Genomic DNA, 20,045 nt, shown 5'->3' with positions numbered 1-20,045 from the left:
CAGCATTTCGTACACACGATTCGAAAGAAATAATTGCAGGACACAAGATACAGTTACTTTTGACATCAACCTCCACAGAGGAGAAAAAAAGGACATTTTATTTTTTTAAATAAGACAAAATTTGCTTTCTGTCTGTGCATAACTTCCCTCGGTTCAACAATCGTTCCATATAAATAATAATAGCGATGCTTGACGCTAAAAGTGCCAAACCCAAAAAAGGATACTTTTCCCCCCATATCTTATCTTAAATATCTCACTCTAACCCCCTCTCGTAGGAGACCATTTGCATGAATGGTCTGTTACAAGCCGTGTGTGATTGGCATGGTTGGTCTAACGTGCAAAGGGCAGGGTTGTGATGTGCTTATGTACGTGGAAATTCTTTCGCACCGCGTATGTAGCCAACCATGCTCATCACACGTGTGGGGGAAGAACAAACTAAACACCAAAAGTAGTTAAAAAATAAATGAGTTATCTAGATGATTTAAAAGTGCATAGCTCCAGTGGCTTCCCATTATCGTAAGGGAAGAGCGTTCCAGACGGCCGCAGAAGCGCATCTGAGAGCGCCGCGCGATGCGGTGACCGTCTTTGTTCGATGGCCAGCAGCCAAAAGCCGCCGCTGCTCAGACGATGAGCGGAGTTCGGCGTGATGGTGGTTGATGCCCCTTCACGAGATCGGCAAAGCATTGCGGTTCATTTGTGTGGCAAGCACTTTGTCGTGTGCAAAATGAGTCTCGCGGTGACGGATGCAGAGGAAGAGGTGCGGGGGAAACTGGCGCTGTGAACGTGACCACCGATTGCAATGGTCCCGTAACGGGGCGAGTCACCTCCGGCTGTTACGATGGGGTGAGGTTTTGAATCAGCCCGCTCGCTATCATGTTCCGGAGAACAAAACCTTCTGGATTGACGTCGTGATTTCTCGCCTGGGGAAGGGGAAAAACAACACGTGACAATCGTGGTCGATGCCATTACAAAATAACTTACAACTGCACGTGGCCACGTGGAGGTGGCGGGTGCACTGTGGAGGTGGAACACGTGGAGGTGGAGTGCACGTGGAAGTGGAACACGTGGAGGTGGAGTGCACGTGGAAGTGGAGGCGAGAGTTGAATGCGAGCGAGCGCTGTGTGACGCGACAGACGAAGCACCTCCTCCACGTGACCACGATGCATCGCTGCGTCATTTCACGGACTCGTTCTACCGCTGCTGCAGAGCGCGCCTACCCGCGTGATCTGCCGCATGCGCCCCTCGCCGTAGTAGTGCACCAGTTGGTTGCCAACATTCTTCGTTGCCTTTGGGTACCCGAAGCCGGCGATGTGCACCTCCCTGCACATGTGAAGGGCTGCGGTGACCGTCAGGAACCCCGTGGTGGGAATCTGCATTGAAAGACAAAGAGCCTCAACGTTGCATCATCAGCATCACACACGCGCAACGCTTCATTCTCGTGGTTGTAAGCATGTTCTGGCCTTAATCCACACCACCCTCCCTCTCTCTCTCTACCCTCTCTGGCTGCCTCTGTCCGCTCTCTTCAACTCCCATCTACCCTAATCTCTCCCCCTCCTCCATCTCTCTCGCTCTCTCCTCACCCTGCGATGACTGCTGTCTGTATCACGCGGAAGATAAACCCGTGACATGTCTCCACATCTGTAACCGGTCTCGGATTGAGAGATCGGCAAGATCAGAGGTGGGTACGTGTGTGTATGTTGAACTTCTTTCACAACGCCTGTAGCCAGTTGTGCTGAGAGATGTAGCGGAAGTGGACAACAAATCTAACACAAAACAACAGTTCTATAGAATTGGGTTGTCAATCTAGATTATTTAAAAGTGCATCGCTCCAGTGGCTTCCTAATATCGGAAGGGAGAACGTTCCAGACGGCCGCAGCAGCGCATCTGCTGCCACCGACAATGCAGAACACGTGGAGACACACCCCCATCTATCATGGCCATCAACCCCCCCGCCCCCCCCCAATGATCTCAGATGTGTGACGGTCCTCACTCTGACGATGCCTTGTCGGTGAAAGTGCCTCCCCCCTATCCCCCCCGCTCTGGAAATGAGTGAAGAGCACAGCTCTATAGTGTAGCCGGGTGGGGAGGGGCTGGTGAGGGGCGGGGCTGGGGGAGGGGCGGGGCTGAGGGGGAGGGGCGGGGCTGGGAGGGGCGGGGCTGAGGGGGGAGGGGCTGGGGGAGGGGCGGGGCTGGGGGCGGGGCTGAGGGGGGCGGGGCTGAGGGGGGAGGGGCGGGGCTGAGGGGATGGGAGGGGCTGAGGGGAGGGGATGGGAGGGGCTGAGGGGGTAGGGGCTGGGGGAGGGGCGGGGCTGGAAGAGCGCCAGGGCTGGGGGAGGAGAGGGCTGGGGCTGAGGGGGAGGGAGGGGCTGAGGGGGTAGGGGCTGGGGAGGGGCGGGGCTAGAAGAGGACCTGGACTGGGGGAGGAGAGGGGTGGGGCTGAGGGAGGAGGGGCGGGGCTGGTGGGAGGGGAGGGGCTGAGGGGGGAGGAGGGGCGGGGCTGGAAGAGGACCTGGGCTGGGGGAGGAGAGGGGCGGGGCTGGGGGGGAGGGGCTGGAGGGGGGGGGGATCCACGTTACCGGAGCGCGTCTCGCGCGCGTGGGGATGAGGTTGTTGAGCAGCTCGAGGGAGGCGACGCGCATGAACACGGGGTTGAGGATGCGCACGTTATGGGGAGGAACGTCCCACTGGAACGCGCCGGTCTTCATCGGCTAAGACAAGGGGCCGTCCATAAATGACGTCACGCGATTTTGGACGATTTTTGACCCCCCCCCCCCCCCCCCTTTGTCACACGGCGTCACAAAAGTCAGACCCCCCCCCCCCCTTCTCAAATATGACGTTCAAAGCTCTGCCCCCCCCCCCCCCCCTCAAAAAATAAAACATGCTTCAAATCGCTTTAAACTACTGTCATTATAGTGCGTATTTAATGTGGCGCTGCACTCTGATGTTGTAGGAGAAAACATTTATTAAAAAGTCTATTTAATTAAATAGAACGTGTTGTCTATATTTATTTAAAGTTGCGCATTTTGATGTGACGTCACATTTCTCACCCCCCCTCCCCTCGTCACACATCGTCACAAATGTCTGACCCCCCCCCCCCCCCCAGGTGCGTGACGTCATTTATGGACGACCCCCAAGGACAAAGACCTCCCCGTACAGCCTTGACAGACCTTATTAGGGGCGAGTGCTTATGGCCGGCACGGCACACGAGGAGGTGGGTGGCCAGGACAACGCCCGACCGCCTTTGTCTCCCCTGTGGCTTATGTACAATCCCTCACCCACAATCCCGCACAACAACCCCTACGCTCTCACCCATACGGTGTACCCGTGATCTTGTACAGGGAAATCGAATTGTCAGGTACATACGGCGTACAGCCGTTTAAATACGTGCAAACATTTGTATATTTATCTATTTATAATATAAAAATTTGCTTTATTTTATGTTTCTACCCACGTGACTTTACCGAAAGAACCAAAGAGTATGGATTCCTGCAGTCACGAAAGCTTTAAATAAATAAAATTAAATTGCTTTATTTGATGTTTCTACCTACCTGACTTTACGAAAGCTTCCAATCAAGACTAAAAATACATTTTAGTTTTTTTCAATATTCCCATCTCACCGCGACCGCTACCTGCCAAACGCCCGTACAACAACAACAAACAAACAACAACAACAACCACCAAACAACAACCACAACCAAAACCCGGCGCTCACCACGACAACACCCCGCACAACTCTGAGAATCCAATCGATGTCGGCCGCCTTGAAGGGCACGAAGAGGGCTATGGTGTCGTTCTGGTCGCGCGCTTGCTGATCCTTCGTAGCCGTCATGGGGTATACAACACGCAGCGTACAGCGGCTCCCCACGTCCTCCTCGTAGCCTTTCGTCGGCGCGTCGTTAATCCTGCACGGTCGCAACAACAACAGCAACAACAAAACAACAACAACAACACGCGCGCGCTCACACGGCGGTTTGCCTCTGCATTGGTGTACAAAAAGTGGCCCGGTCTATAGCCCATTAGATGATATGTATGTGTTGATTAGCATCTAACTTAAGTGGTTCTTCTCAACCTGGGGGTGCACACAGCCCCTGTGGGTGCGAGAGATGCTCTTTTCTGGGAGTGCGAGATATGGACAGATTTTTTTCTAGAAGGTAAATAATCGACAACACAAATTTAACACGGGCATGTCAGTACAACTACTTTGTTTCTTCCACCCTATGTGTTTATTAATATTATACATTAATATTACGCATTAATATTACACATTAATATTACACATTCATATTACACATTAATATTATAGAATTGTTTACGATTGAGAACTAAAGGGATGCAAGGCTGCAGTAAAGGTTAAAACCCACTGATCTAACTGTCTCAGCTCATCATTCCTACAGGGTCGATAAAACTGGTATTATGTTATGGCGAAGCCAACAGTTGCTTGTCCTATGCGTAGACTCGCCCCTGCCGTAGAAATGTAGAATCTCCACCACTGGCTCAGGGCTGCCAAGCAGGACATGAACACCAATTGCTCAATGTGGCTCATTAGAGCGGAAAGCGTGAGTGTAGATGTGGCACAACCCTCCATCACCCGACACAGCCAATTGGTAAGGGTCCATATTCTTAGGTTTTTTCGGTAAAGTCACGTAGGTAAACATTTTTTTATGTTATTTTTATTTTAGTTTTATTAATTTACATTTTTTACCTACGTGACTTTACCGAAAAAACCTAAGAATATGAATCCTTGCAGTCACGAAAGCTTCAAATCTAGAATTGGTAAGGGATTTGTTACGTGAACGAAACGCCAATCCGCAACATTTACAATTTGAGTACAACGTTTCGCTGGCAATTACATCCAGCATCATCGGGCGACGAATCCCTTACCAATTGGCCTCTGTCGGGTGGTGGATTGCGACACATTTATACTCACCCGATCTAACTAAAAAACCTCTATTATTAATAATATTGGTCGCGAAAGCCTGCCACGTGTCAAACAGTGGAAGCTTCGTGCACAGTGCGTGAGTGACTCAACCGGTGCTGAAGGGGGTCACGTTGCCATAGACCAGGGGGGGTCATCAACCTGCGGTTCAGGAGCCGCATGCGACTCTTTAAGGGCCGCATCGTGACTGTTATTTATTAAGAACCCACCGCCGTCTCGTATTCACCCACGGTGCATTGCGGCTTGTGAAATTTTGAGCCGGTTTTTTTTTTGTTACCGAATTCGAAATAATCTTTTTTTTTTATCTCTTCTTGTTATTTTGGTTTACCCGGCCACCCCCCTCCTCCCCCCGTGATCGGCTGAGAAAGTCTGTGACGTTTCATTCTCATCGCGAAACACGTGACTCGCCTTATTACTGTGTTGTACGAATCGATGATGCTACCAATTCTGCGCCCTTTGAGGATGAAGCTATTTCCAACCACCACACAGGACCTGTTGGAGAACCTGAAACAATATGAATCAACGAATCAATTAATCTTAACCAATGCGAGAGCGCATTGATGCGTATCGCTGATATGAATACGTATTGAATTAAGATTCTGTAAGAAGAGTTACACGGAGGTGTTTTTGGTTTAATTGTGATCTCGGACATGGCCCAAACGGTCACGTGTTCACCCACGGTTCGAAACCGACGGGCCAGCCTGGTCATCACTGTGGGTGGGTGTATGAACCATGCAAACACGTTCCGTCTGGACGTCATTCGAAATGAATAGAGGTCATTATGTTTTCGCGCCGTGGTCCAAAATTTTAAGGTGGGGAGGGAGGCAGGGAGGGAGGGAGGGGAGGGAGGTGCCTTCGCCGCTATGGTGCTGGTAGCGCAGCAGCAGGGGATCTGGTGATGGGTTTTTTTAGGGTGATTTGTGTTTCTTGTTGGTGTCTATGAACACAGTAACACACAATGGGACTAATGTTACACGGAAAACCCGCGTTATATCTTTGATAAAAAAAATACAAACAAACGACATGATGAACGAAGTAAAGTGCCGAAAGACTGAGCATCTTTCTCGTCTGATCGTTTTAAAAACAAAAAAAAGGAGAGAGGGAGGGAAATCCACATGCTCCCTATTGGCAGACTACGTCCACCTGTGAGACGTCGAGGCATTCGTGATTGCCCTGCGCCATGAGAACGGCGCGAATACCAAATGTATTAAATTATTATTATTGTTGCTAATAGCTCCTTTTAGATGTTCATGAGGTTTAACGGAATCCGTAGCATACACAAATCAATGTGCAAACTCTTCCGCTCGTGAGCGGCCTAAATAAAATAATCCAGTTCACGCTGTCCTTCACATATCTTCGACGTTAAACTCAATTTCCAGTTGTGGCGATTCTATAGTTGCTGTGTGTAACCAAAGTTAAAGACAAAGATCCCCCGTGTAGCCTTAATAGGCTTTTGGGGCAAGTGCTGTTAGCGAGCACTAATAAAGGTCGTAACAGCACACGAAGGGGTGGTGTAGTCAGTACCACGCCCGGTCGCCTTTGTCTCCCTAGTGTCGATATTTAACATGACACTAGGAACTCATTTGAGGTTGAGTCGATCTAGGGGAAGCCCAGGGCCGGTTCCGATAATCGTCACTGAGAGGGACTCAAACTCGGTTTGCCGGGTTCATGGTGCAGCAAGATAGATAACTGCTGCCTTACCGCTCCCCACACACTATCACAAAGACGATGCCTTCCCCCCCCCCCCCCCCATAGCCTTAACACTGTGGCACACGAAGGGATGGTGTGGTCATCACCACGCCCGGCCGCCTTTGTCTCCCTCGTGACGATGTTTACACGTCGCACCAGGTACTCATTTGACGCCGAGTCGAACTCGGGGAGGCTCCGAATCCGTTCATATATTCGCCACTGATTCTGGTCGTGAGCGGGGATCGAACTCGGTTCGCCGGGGATCGTTCACGCGCCCAAGATGTCCATCGCAAGTTCACCCACCTCTGTAATTGCGCTGGTAAGCTGTAGTTCTTCGTTAAATCCAAGACCAACTTCACTTTCTTTTCTGCGAGAGAACGCAGGATTGACAAAAGGATTCACAGTTTGTCACTCGCATAGCATTGTACTGCCGCATAGCAGGATGTCTCAAATCTTGAGCCTCCTTCGTGAGTGTATAATAAAGAGCACCTTGGGAATTGAAGTTTACAGCCATGAAATGGGTACTCTACCCTGTGACATTTTATGGCTCTTGGCGTCATGTCTGCAGCACAATAAAATATCTATACCACTCAACAAGGATCGCAATGCTGCATCAGCAAGGTGAATTTCCTAAGAGCTATATATAATTATATTGCCCCGGTCTGCCTATTCTCTTTGACTGAGGTCATAGCCAACTGGGGTTGTTACTGTTCATCTCGCAAGAGACACCTGCAAGGCCACACGTTTGTAGGGAAAGCTATAAGTTCAATTTATTGAGTTACAGGTTCAATTGTGGATTAGCCAGTGCCGCTGAGGCCATTTGAACTCGCATGGGACACGAGAGGAGGACGTTGATCTCTTGCCACTGCTTTAGTGACAGCGTGCGTCTATACCGCCTCACTTGATGCATCAGATGAGGCCACGGTATCTACCCTCGTGCATGAGCGCATCTCTCGTTTGCCTTTTCTTTGCGTTTCTCATTCGTTTTTCGTTTCTATTCTTTTTTTAAACCACCACCCAAAGAGCGGCGGTCACCGGCATCGTCACGCGCCGCAATTTTCGGATGCCCGCTTCTGCGGCCGTCTGGAACGCTCTCTTCCTTCCCGATGTGAGGAAGCCACCGACGCCGTGCCCTTTAAAGTCACCTCGATTGGCGAACTCACTTCTTGGAAGTCGCTTTTTGTGCATTTAGTTCGTTGTCCTTCTTACGCACCTCCGTTTTGCGCAGTTGGCTACGCACGGTGCGAACGGAGTTCAACAAACATACGTACAAAAAAGAACATAGTACATGCATCCACAATACAGATTTGTATTGTGGATGATATTGGTCGCGAAAGCCTACGTGTTAAATAGAACGTGCACCCCCGCCCCCCCCCCGACTCTCTCTCACCTCCAACAACCTCAAGCCCTTTAACCAAAAGCACTCCGTCTCGTGGATGACCACGGGTAGTAGGAAAGCAGACGTTCAAAACTCCGTATGTAGAGCAACGTGAAGTCACATTTGACCACAGCAGCCTTTGGATCGGCCTTTTGTGTACGTATGTTTGTTGAACTTCTTTCGCACCGTACGTAACCAACCGTGCTGATCGGAGGTCCCGTTGAAGGACAACAAACTATGGTTGTCTGTGTGAGTCTATTGGTATCTGTGTGAGTCTATGTGTCTCTGTGTGAGTCTATGGGTCTGTGTGAGTCTATGGGTCTCTGTGAGTCTCTGTGTCTCTGTGTGGGTCTATGGGTCTCTATGTGAGTCTATGGGTCTCTGTGTGAGTCTATAGGTCTCTGTGTGAGTCTATGGGTCTCTGTGTGAGTCTATGGGTCTCTGTGTGAGTCTATATGTCTCTGTGTGAGTCTATGGGTCTGTGTGAGTCTATGGGTCTCTGTGAGTCTATGTGTCTCTGTGTGGGTCTATGGGTCTCTATGTGAGGCTATGGGTCTCTGTGTGAGTCTATAGGTCTCTGTGTGAGTCTATGGGTCTCTGTGTGAGTCTATGTGTCTCGGTGTGAGTCTATGGGTCTCTGTGTGAGTCTATGTGTCTCTGTGTGAGTCTATGGGTCTCTGTGTGAGTCTATGGGTCTCTGTGTGAGTCTATGGGTCTCTGTGTAAGTCTATGGGTCTCTGTGTGAGTCTATGGGTCTCTGTGTGAGTCTATGGGTCTGTGTGAGTCTATGGGTCTCTGTGTGAGTCTCTGTGTGAGTCTATGGGTCTCTGTGTGAGTCTATTGGTCTCTATGTGAGTCTGTGGGTCTCTGTGTGAGTCTATGTGTCTCGGTGTGAGTCGATGGGTCTCTGTGTGAGTATATGGGTCTCTGTGTGAGTCTATTGGTCTCTGTGTGAGTCTATGTATGCTTGTTGAACTTCTTTCGCACCGTACGTAGCCAACCGCGCTAATCGGAGGAGCGGGGGGTGGGGAAAGGACATAAAACTAATCACAAAAAGCCGTTCTAAGGAAATTGGTTTGCAATCTACCTACTGTTGTTATACGGCAGTATTAGTTATAGGCAGACACACCCTGGACTGGTTTCGACTCGATTAGATGAGAAGTCACGACTGTTGACCAGAATAATGCTGCTCATTTGGCCGAATGTCATCTGGGCTGCGTTACAACACCATGTGGCCCATCCAAAGGGAAAACTGTGAATACGTACAGATCCTCGTGGTGGTATCCTCCCTATAGAGACTCGTGATGGTATCACCGGGTATGGAGGAAGACGATGGTTTAATGATAATGGGGGAATGCAAAATAAAACTCTTCCCAGGTTTTTGTTGCCCAAAATATAATTCTTTCATCGGCAAAAATTGATCATGGGCTGAAATATTATTTCCGTTTTCGGTGCTCAGATGGATTTTGGTGCGCGGTGTTTATTAATCGAATGTTATAGTTACTAAGCGTATCGTTACGCGTTATTCACATCAGCCTTGGCTTGTGCATGTGTTGTAAAGGAAGTCTTCCGCTTGAGATGATTGTGTAACGTTGGTCAACACGAGTCTAAGTTGACGCTTCTCTCCTGTTTACTGCTCTGAGTCAATGATGGAAATTGCACATTCCGATGCCAGGGCGAGGTCTGCCCATAGGACAACCATTGTCGACTTCCCTCGCGTGCTCAAGTGAGCAGCCGGCCTGCGTTCCTCTCTGGTGGCAGCCCTGAACAAATAGTGGGAAGTTCCACATTTCTATGGCAGGATTCGGGAGTTCCATAATAATAATATAAAAACTAATTTCAGCTTCTCACAGAGTGCTAGATCACTTTGGTCAACATCCGACTTCTGCCTTGTCCGTGCGTCCGTATCCATACGAGTGAAGGTTACTCTAAACCCTCCAGCAGCTCTGCATTTGTACAGCGCTGTTCGCCTGGCTACTTAGGATCTCATCCTGAAGATGCTTGGCCATAGGCAGAGTTCGAGTTCTATATTTAAGGGGGAGGGAGGGGGGCAAGGGTTAGCTTTGTCCCTCACGTTAGGAACCGCGGGTGGATGTAATTAATGTATGTTTAATCTTAATAGAAATCTTTATTGTAACAGCCAGAGGTCGCAACCGGGTACCCGATACCCGTACCCTACCCGATACCCGGCTACCCGTACCCGTCCGGGTACGGGTACCCGTTTGCGACCCTGGTGCGGCCGGGTACGGGTACGGGTAGGCCGTGAGTCACTGGTGAGTCACCCTTTGTCACTCATTTCCCAACGTCTTGTCTCTTCTCACAATTCAAGTTCCTAGAATCAACCCCCCCGCGCTTGCAACATGGCTTCATCCCAGAGGTCGCAATCAGGTACCCGATACCCGTTTGCGACCCTGGTGCGGCCGGGTACGGGTAAGGAATCAAAACCCGTTTGCGACCTCTGGTAACAGCTCTCTCGCTGGTTGTGTTGCGATCGAAACGTCGTGATATATTGTATTTTCTAACCACGTGACTTTACCGAAAGAACCAAAGAGTATGAATTCCTGCAGTCACGAAAGCTTAAAAGCAAGATTGACTTAATAGTAAACTACTGAAAATTAATCAAACAAAGTGTCCAGGTTGCACGGGTCATTGCACCCCCCCCCCCGTGCCCCCCCACACGCCACCTGCTTGGCGCAAAGTCTCGCGTCTAATCTCACTCGATTTGGCAACTGAGAATCGCTCTTTCACTTTTATTTGTTTGAGGGCGATTCGAAACAACGATAGACAGGCGCGTTCAAGCCCTTGGTGACAATTCAACTCATTGTGCCTGCGTTTGAGCGGTTGAAGGAGCTTGCAACACAAATTTGGCCAGATCAATACGTGACCGCCACCCCACGTGCAGTGCCGGATTAAGCTAGTGCGGGGCCTGTAGCATGATGTTATAAAGGGGCGCTAAAAATAAGTAAATATTAAAACACACACATTTTTTTACTTGCATAGTAAAGTAATTGTATTTTTTCATTTGCTATACAGCCAAATAATACGACAAATCGCTAACCTTAAACACACAGTCGTTCATAAAATTTGAAGGCGGTATAGTACTATAGTAATAGAGCAAGTGCAGAATCACTGAACCTGAATTGATAGCTTGAAAGCATTTAGCGCGGGGCCCTTGAAAGAGTGAGGCCCGTAGAATATGTAGCTACTGTTGCTACTGGGATAACCCGGCATTGCCCCCACCCCCCCTGAAATGAGTTATGAATCATGGGCCATCGTGTTGCTCCAGTTGGTATCACGAGAGCGCACTCCTGGGCAATGGATACACCACTTTGGATACAGAGGCACGGGTCTAGCCACATAAGCCACACGTGCTTGCAAAGCGGTTTTTACGTAAAATGGAATTGCATTTGCGCACAGGCGACTCACCAACGTTGTATATTCCGAATGGCAGATTATACGAGATGTTTTCAAACTGGTTGTATTTGGCGCTTGACAGATTGTACGGGTTTAGGAATACGGGCAGGTGATGGTCACACAGGCTGTGGAATGCAGAAACATAATGAGACCTGGTTATGTGGAAATCTCATCATTAAAACACACAACAGACGGCATTGCACAACACACGAGTTTAAGTGATATCCGGCTGGCACTTATTTCCTGTTTATTGCTCTGAGTCAATGGTGGAAATTCCACGCTCCGATGCCAGGACGAGTCTGACCATAGGACAACCACTATTGACTTCCCCAGCCCTGATACAGGAATGGAAATGTCCACATTCCTATGACAGGGCCCGGTAGGTCCATGATAAAAATAAAAAAATTTCAGCTTTTCACAGAGTGGTAGATCACTGTATTGACACCAATGAAATTATGCCTTAGACGAGATTTGATCGGGATTTGGACTCGCAATAGTAGCCCCAACTGGGTATTTGTTGGAGCACTCTATAAATTGCCGATCGCTGAGTCCGGACCGAGCGCCCGGCTCTTCGCACAGAGCTCCCGTCGGATTTCCTAATAATTCCGTAACTTTCTTTTTTGCTATGATTTTTTAAAAGTTATTTGTTCGAGGCAACGTTCGTTGATAGGAATGTATTTTGTTTCATGTTCATGACGATCGTGCACTCTTTCCGATGTATTTTGTGATGCAGTTGTTGTTGGGGTTTATTTTGTTTTGCTCAGATTTTCTATTTTCCTTCGTTGTTGCATTTAAATTCTCCTATTTGTGCTGTTTTACCATTTTGGCAATAATACAGCTGTGTTAAGATGTTCAAACATCAAATATAAACCTTGTGCAAGGAATCAAGTCTGCATTAGCCACACGCGTTATACTTGTGGTGAACATGCAAACAAACATGCTCCGATAATATATTTATTGTCTGTGAAACTGATTGGCCTACACCAGAAACAGTTTTCTTTATGGCCAAGTCTCACCAGTGCCAGACCAGAGAACAACTCCCAAAGGCGAACAGCACAAAGACAATGCCACACGTATCAGATAAATTATAGCTCGGAGCGAGCAGCTCTATCGTGGGATATCAAAGTACGAAACATTCGAATGGCTTTTACCCTTTTCGGCAATAAAACCCTATCATCCTGTCGTCAGTCCTCACCCTGGTCAAACAAATGTTGACCGAAACTTAGCGGAATAGGGCAAACTTTACGAAACGTTTTCAGACGGAGAATACGAATCTTTAACACGGTCTCGAACTGGCGATGATCGTGATGCGTGCCGTGTTCACGCTGCCCGGTAGAATAGAAGATGGATGGAACTGCGAGTCACCGCCACGCGCGTGCCGTGCAAGTCAGCGTTCTCCACTCACTTTTAGAGGCGGCGGGGGGTCGGGGGGTGGGGCACTTTCACCGATAAGCCATCATCAGTATTGAGAGCCACTACACATTTCATTACCTTTGCGGGTTTGATAGCCATGATCGATGGTGGGGGGGGTGGGGTGTACACACGTTGGGATATTGTCGGTGACCCGCACGCCAGGGGCCGCACTAAAGGTCATCAGAGGCCCCCAGTGGCCCTTGCAATGAAGAACACCGCCGTAAGCAAAGAAAAACACCGAGTCGCAATTCACGCGACAACAACAACAACAACAACCCCATCCCTCCTCACTTCAAGACGGTGCTCTCGTTCTTGCTGTTCGTTACAGTCACGGGCCCGGGGCAGGTCCTGTAAGCAAAGCACCTCCGGTGAGCACGGCTGGATACAAACAGCGCGCGCATGCCCTGAGTCGTTGTGAGCTTGCCACGCGCGCAAAGTTATTTTCGGCAAACGTTATCGTAAGTATGGGTCATGATCAACTTATTTTGAGTCAAATGTAAAAAAATATATGTTTTTTTTTATGAGCCACGAATGGGTGGGTGGATGGTCGTTTAAGCGATGCGCGTGCGATGAGAACCATGATGTGGGTGATTTTTTTTTGCCTCTGCAGCGCCACTCCGCTGTGGCTGCGATGATGGTGGTGAGCGGTGGTGAGCGGTGGTGAGCGGTGGTGAGCTGGTGGTGAGCGGTGGTGAGCGGTGGTGAGCGGTGGTGAGTTGGTGGTGAGCGGTGGTGAGCTAGTGGTGAGCTAGTGGTGAGCTAGTGGTGAGTTGGTGGTGAGCGGTGGTGAGCGGTGGTGAGCCGGTGGTGAGCGGTGGTGAGCCGGTGGTGAGTTGGTGGTGAGTTGGTGGTGAGCGGTGGTGAGCCGGTGGTGAGTTGGTGGTGAGCGGTGGTGAGCCGGTGATGAGCCGGTGGTGAGCGGTGGTGAGCCGGTGGTGAGCGATGGTGAGCGGTGGTCGTAGGGTGCCGTGGCTGCTGTAAAGTTCCACGTGGTGAGAAGCCACTTCGTTGAGTCTATCAATTTGTGACCAGGTCGCTTCTAAAAAAGAAGCCATTCAGCTCAGTGGGCTTTACCTGGTAAAATAAAAATGTTTTTTTGCGTGTGTGTGTGTGCGTGTGATTTGCTTACATTTCCTATATCTTGCACTCCCGTCACGTTTTTGTATTGTGTGTTGTTGTAACTTTCTGACCCCGTGCCCCGACTGGACACGTGTGACACAAACAGAGCTTCGTGGCTCATCGGATTCCTCCCGCGGCTTAATAAATGCACATTCCCATTTCGATTCCGCGTGACCCAAGTGGCGATCTGTGGACCCTTAGCACTTTGCTTCGACGCTAGCACGCACCTGGGCAAGGTGCAAGCTCGCACCAAAGGCTCTCGGCAGAGACCGGAGGCCGTCACGCGCCCGGGCATCGTTCGGCTAAGACCTAAAATCTGTACCCGGAGGGATGTGGAGTGGACACACCTTAAGCTCGCGTAGGTAGGCACTGTGTGTGTGCAATCAAGCGACCCGGTGACGATTCAAACGCAAACGTCGAGTGGACCCGCGTGACATTTACATCGCCGCTCAACGACCGGCGCCCCGGGAGTCCATCCAAATGCGGATTCTGGTGCGGATCAGCGCGAGTGCGTGGGAAGCACACGTGCTGATCGATACCTTTAAATAGACGGCGCAATCAACATTCGTCACTGCAAATGTAAAATTAGGATTAATTTGTGTGTTCGGGGTTTTGTTTTAATGCTTCTCCCGCTGCTCGACCTAATGCTCGCAAGTCATCCGAAGCACGAGCTAATCCCAAACGTTTCAAGTAAATGATGAAAGTCAACTATGCCCATTCGGCACAGGTAAGCTTTAACAACAAACAAAAAAAGCGTTTGCCACAGACAAACGCTTAGAGTGTTGCACATTCAGCCAGGCGCACCCACCCCGTTAGCTTGCCCCCCTGCCGACGTGACGCTGCCGGGGCAATGGACACCAGTGGGGTTGGCGCGCCGCGTGGCCACGAACCACACCGGACAAAACCTGCGCAGGTTCGCCACCAGCGGTAGGTGGAAGGTGGTGACGATGCCCCCCCCCCCCGCCCCCCTGAAGGAGATTGCAGCACGCGCCACGATTCACAATTCGGTTTTTGGGGGGCACGGGGGGACGGGGGTTGTTCGGCCACGTAACCATCTGTCTCCATAATGTGTGTCGTAGGGAGCCCTCCACCACACCTGACGCAACGGAAGTCAAATGTGACGGTCACGTGTGAAATTTCGATGTCCTTTTTTTTTAGCTCACCCACAATCTCAGAATCTTTATTTATCGTTGAGAAATCCGATGAGGTGTGAAGCTCTTTTTCACAGGCGTCAGAACGTCACAACATCAAACAATCCAAAACAAAACTATAGGAGCGCAAAGCATTGGAAAAGTAAGCAAATCACTAAAAATAAACAAAATAACTAAAACCAACGTTTTTTTTGTTATTCCACCAGGTAAGGCCCACCGAGCTGTGTTGTAGTTCTCTTTCAGAAGCGACCTAACTATCACTAATGATCGCTCAACGAAGTGTCTCATCAGCGTGTGGATATTTATAGCCGGAACACATCGGTAAGCTGAAGAAGAATGCTCGCAAACACATGTATGACTTCACCTTTCCAGAGCAGGGTTCGTCGGCAGTGTGGGCTGCACGCACACGTGTCTTCCTCGTTTGTGAGAACAAAGGTGAATCATTTGCAGCGAGTGGACACTATCCGTGAAGGGCTGATGGTTGGCACTGCTGACTTGTCTAATTTATATTTCTCGAGCGCCTTCACTCAAGGCGCTTGGCACGGCTTGCAGAACGGTGACACAGAATGGGATGATGTCGATGGCAGGGACGTGCTACAATGGTCTAGGAATGAGTGACGGCGTTCGGTATATATGTATTTGAATTTTTTTTTTACTAATTCTCATGCAGAGATTCAATGATGTATTATGGTACATTTATTTCGCACCGTACGTAGCCAACCGCGCTAATCGGAGGTGCGGGGGAAGGACAACAAACTAAAGGCGAAAAGCAGTTCTAAATATACGAGTTTTCAACCGAGATTACAGTATTTAAAAGTGCTTAGCTCCACTGGCTTCCTAACATCGGGCGCAAGAGCGTTCCAGACGGCCGCAGAAGCGCATCTGACAAAGCGCGAAAGCGGCGACCGTCCCTCCACCTCCCCTTCTCGTGGTCATGGGGATCACGGAAAGCGCTAGGGGGGGGAGGGACGGCAACGAGTGGAGGGGCGATGTGTAGGTCAGAAAAAGAGAACGGGCAACAGATGCTCGCGCTCGCGGGGAGGAATGCGCGCGCGCGCTCGCTCGCGTGCGCGTGACACTCGGTGACTCCGTACCAGCCGGCGGGCGCGGTGGTGCCGAGTGGCGTGGACGAGGCGGGCGGTGTCGTGGGTTCATCGGTGACCCGTGGAGGGAGCGACGTGGGTGGCTTCAGCTGCTGGCCTTGATCGCGAGCGCGCAGCGCCCCTCTCGAGTAAATGCTGGAGGAGCACAGCAAACGCGGCGTGTCGTTAAGGGACGCCGAGTTGTTTGCTGTCACTCGGCACGCGCAGCACGTGGCGAGCCACGAGCGGCGACATTTAGCTGGAGACCCGTGGTGAAGAGCTTTACAGCTCATCGGATTCCTCCTGCAGTTTACATTCATATTCCGATTGAGTTCATCTGTGATGCGGCCCGGCTTGGCTTTTTGGTGCCCGTGCCTTGTAAAATGTTGCCTTTTGATATGTTTGTGTCATGGGCCACATTTTTGTCGCAGAGGTTCGCGGTTCTAGTCCGGCGGGCCGCCCTGGCTATCACTGCGGGTGCGTTAATGCAGCGCGCGCCCTCTGCTCACAGCGGTGGTGAAAGACACCCTGACGTCGCGCTCGAAGTTACACTCGTCTCACTGTGACCTCGGCAGTCGAAAGGGGGCACACATTCGAACGCATTTAAATGCGACGCTCCAATTCACTCGTTCCAACGAACTGCGGTCATTCGGTCGGCCGGTCGGAAGTACGTACGTGACGTGCACAAAGTCTGGCTGCTTGATGTAGACGTAGAGCACGGAGAGGATGCTCAACAGGCACGGAATGACGAGACAGTGACGGAAACCTGCAACACGCAAACAAGGGAGGCAGTCGATGCGTCGCGTTTGCGATGCTCGTGTTGGTCACAGATACAAAGAAAAAAAATTCTGCAACTTGTTCATAGAGATCGGAGTCGCGTTAAACGCATCGGCACTGGAGCAAGTCGGGCCGACTACGTTTTTTGGAAATGTTCTCGAACGTGGCATGCCCCCAACAACCGAGGTCCTTCACGGAGAGATGTTCCAGCCAAGTAATCCTCTGTTTTTAATTTTTACTTTATCATCATCAGCAGCAGCAGCCATGGTCAATCCACTGCTGGATGACAGCTTCCCCAAGCTGCCGTCATCTCTCGCGATCCTGCGATTCATCCGACACAAGAACTGAGCTCACGGCTCTATCTCCTCGGTGGAGGTCCTCTCCAAAGTGTACAAAATGCAGACCAAACACTGCCCCCCGCAGACCTTCAGGCCACACTTCCACCCCATATAAAAGACGCCGTGTCACGCGATTGCCCCCCCCCCCCCCCCAGTTGCCAGAACATTGCTCCATGGACAGAACTTTCCTTCTTCTGCACTTCGCTGTCGGGATACGGCACTGCCTCCCTGAGCACAGTGCCGGCGAAATCACCGATTGTGGCCTCCACGCCTTCAAATGGCGAGCACGCACAAACACACGCGGTACATCTCCTAACTTCACCACCACATGCCTTGTAGGAGTGAGCGTTTTGAGCTGCAGCGAACACACTCGTTGTGCCGATTAGATGTTCCAATGCCTGATATGGCTGTTGTTCAAAATCGCAACCAATAAACCAAAACTAAAATCTATTAACTTTTGCTGGGTGCTCTCTCGTTGTTTCTCATGATCGCACATTTCTAGCCGTGACGCCTCCTGGCCAAGCCCACTCTTTATTTAATTATCGAGGGTTTTGATTGATGACGATCAAATACATGTGCGCACGTTTCCACCGCGCCACCACCCTGCCGCCAGAGTGAATAAACGAAACGCGACGCCGCAATCCACACATCGGCCGTGCGGTTGCCGAACGAGCAACAGCGTCATCAAGGTCTGTAGCCGTGAGACGCAAAGCGCTCGCCACAAAAAAACCACGATCACCTCGCTGATCTCGTCAAGGAGCGTGAGCCATCGTCACGCGAACTCCGCTCATCCTCGTAGCAGCCGGCGGATTTTGGCTGCTCGCCATCGAACGAGAGCGGTGGTCACCGCGTCGCGGGCGGCGCTTTCGGATGCGATGCTGCGGCCGTTTGGAACGCTCTTCCCTTCGATATTAGGATGCCGCTGGAGAGCTAAGCACTTTTAAATCTCGATGGAAAACTAATTTATTTTAAACTGCCTTTTGTGTTTAGTTTGTTGTCCTTCCCCCGCACCTCCGATTAGCACGGTTGTCTACATACGGTGCGAAATAAGTTCAACATACATTGAATCTCTGCATGAGAATTTGTTTTTAAAAAAATTCTGAAATTCGCACGCGGGGCATATCTCCCATTCTGCTGCAGGTAAACCATCACGCGAACTACGTTCATGCTCGCAGCAGCGGCTTGCGGCTGCCAGCCACTGAACAAAATACGGTAGTCACATCGCGCGCGATCAGATGCGCTTCTGCGGCCGTCTGGAATGCCCTTCCTTCCGATATTATAAATCTCTGCATGAGAATTAATGTATGTCATTTCTTAAGAAACATTTGGTTCGAGTAATTGACGCTCGCACGCGGACGTACCTGCCATTGTGCTGCAGTCACCCCTCTTAGGCTGCGCGTTACTCCTCGTCTCTCGTCGGGCCCCTCTGTGGCAGCAGGAATTGTGGTTTAGAACCTGGTTCTGAATCGCGGAGCGGTGGGCGGGCGGGCGAAATCGAAAAATCGCGATTTAAAAGCGAGCTGCTTTAATGCCCCGTGCGTAATCGCCTACCGGTTTTGCGCTTCACCTCGGAATGTATTTCAATAGACGTGGGGAGGGCGTGGGGGGAGTTTGTGACATTTTAGAGGCACCTCCCCCAGAGACACCCACGCGTACACACACACACCCACGCGCGTACACACAACAACCGCGATTCTCCACTACGTGGCGGTGATGTCACCACGACGCTTGTGCCAGGCCATGTGCACCTTGAGGCCACGTGAAGTCTCGAACGCCCGCTGGCAGGAGGTCACGGGGCAGACCCAGGTGCCACGGGTCGACTGACTGAGATGACCGAGATGACAGGCTGATGCGCCACATGTGCCCCCAACTGTACCAACTTGCTGTGCTTTAGCCACCCGGCGCTCCGCTCGTTGTTGTGAGCGTCGCTCCTCCGCCCTCCGTTGTTGTTGGAGGGCGACTGCCTCCAACTGCCCAGTAGCGTCCTTCACGAGCCTCCTCCACAGAGGCCGATCATGACACCGCTGGTACCAGTCATCGGCAAGTCCACTCAGCTCCACGTCCTCCTGTACCATATCACTCCATCTCTTCTCTAGCCCGTGCCGCGCCCGTTAAGCCGCCTCGATCCGGCCGAACAAAAGCTGTTTAAGCATGCGGTGGCTGGGCATGCGGGCTACGTGACCCAGCGCGCACACACACACACACACGTGCACACACGTACACACACACGCCGGAGCAGCGATGCGCAACCGAGGTCAATGCACCGAAGGCGCTGGTCCACGCACGCACACTACTCGCAGTATCAGAGGGACACGAAGGGAGCTCTGGGCCCCCGTTTGCTACGATCACTTTGACGTTGCCCGGAGAGAGATCTCACTCGCTGCTCGTTTTCTGGGATTCGTGTTTGGAACCTGGCGGGCAGCCCTGGTTAATGCCGCGCGCCATACAATGCGCACGGCGCCTCTTCACAGTGGGTATTTTCTTCGAATCTCGACTAAAAACGCCTCTGTTTAAAACGGTTTTGTCTCTCTTTAGTTATTTTGAAACGTCTTTCTCACTTCTCTTCATGGTTGGTGTCAAACAATGTTCCGTCTTTCCGAGCGTAGCGCCCTGAGAACGATTGTTTAAGGGCGCTTTATACATACAAATGATAATATAATTATTATAAATAGACCACCACGGTCCCAGAAACGCGTTAAGTCTGGGCGCCAAATTGATAGTCCACCAGCGCTGTGTTGCGTCAGTTAC

At 50.7% G+C, this 20,045-nt stretch overlaps 1 protein-coding gene across 1 annotated transcript; it reads right to left on the bottom strand.

Moving 5' to 3' along the window:
- Positions 1-73: 73 nt before the first annotated feature.
- Positions 74-18,858, bottom strand: LOC133355194 (CMP-N-acetylneuraminate-beta-galactosamide-alpha-2,3-sialyltransferase 4-like). Its single transcript, XM_061572549.1, has 11 exons — positions 18,659-18,858; positions 16,858-16,948; positions 16,195-16,338; positions 13,122-13,178; positions 11,430-11,542; positions 6,929-6,992; positions 5,345-5,440; positions 3,713-3,902; positions 2,577-2,708; positions 1,218-1,370; positions 74-920 (listed from the first exon to the last, which is right to left on the bottom strand). Exons 1-11 carry the CDS (start codon positions 18,663-18,665, stop codon positions 834-836), a joined length of 1,134 nt encoding a protein of 377 aa, XP_061428533.1. The 5' UTR covers positions 18,666-18,858; the 3' UTR covers positions 74-833.
- Between the last annotated feature and the right edge of the window lie 1,187 nt (positions 18,859-20,045).

This window comes from Lethenteron reissneri, chromosome 50 (genome assembly GCF_015708825.2).
Source record: "Lethenteron reissneri isolate LAM-NWPU_2019-01 chromosome 50, ASM1570882v1, whole genome shotgun sequence".
Classification (NCBI taxonomy): Eukaryota; Metazoa; Chordata; class Hyperoartia; order Petromyzontiformes; family Petromyzontidae; genus Lethenteron; species Lethenteron reissneri.
The sequence above is the reverse complement of the archived record's forward strand: the minus strand, read 5'-3'. Positions and strand labels throughout refer to the sequence as shown.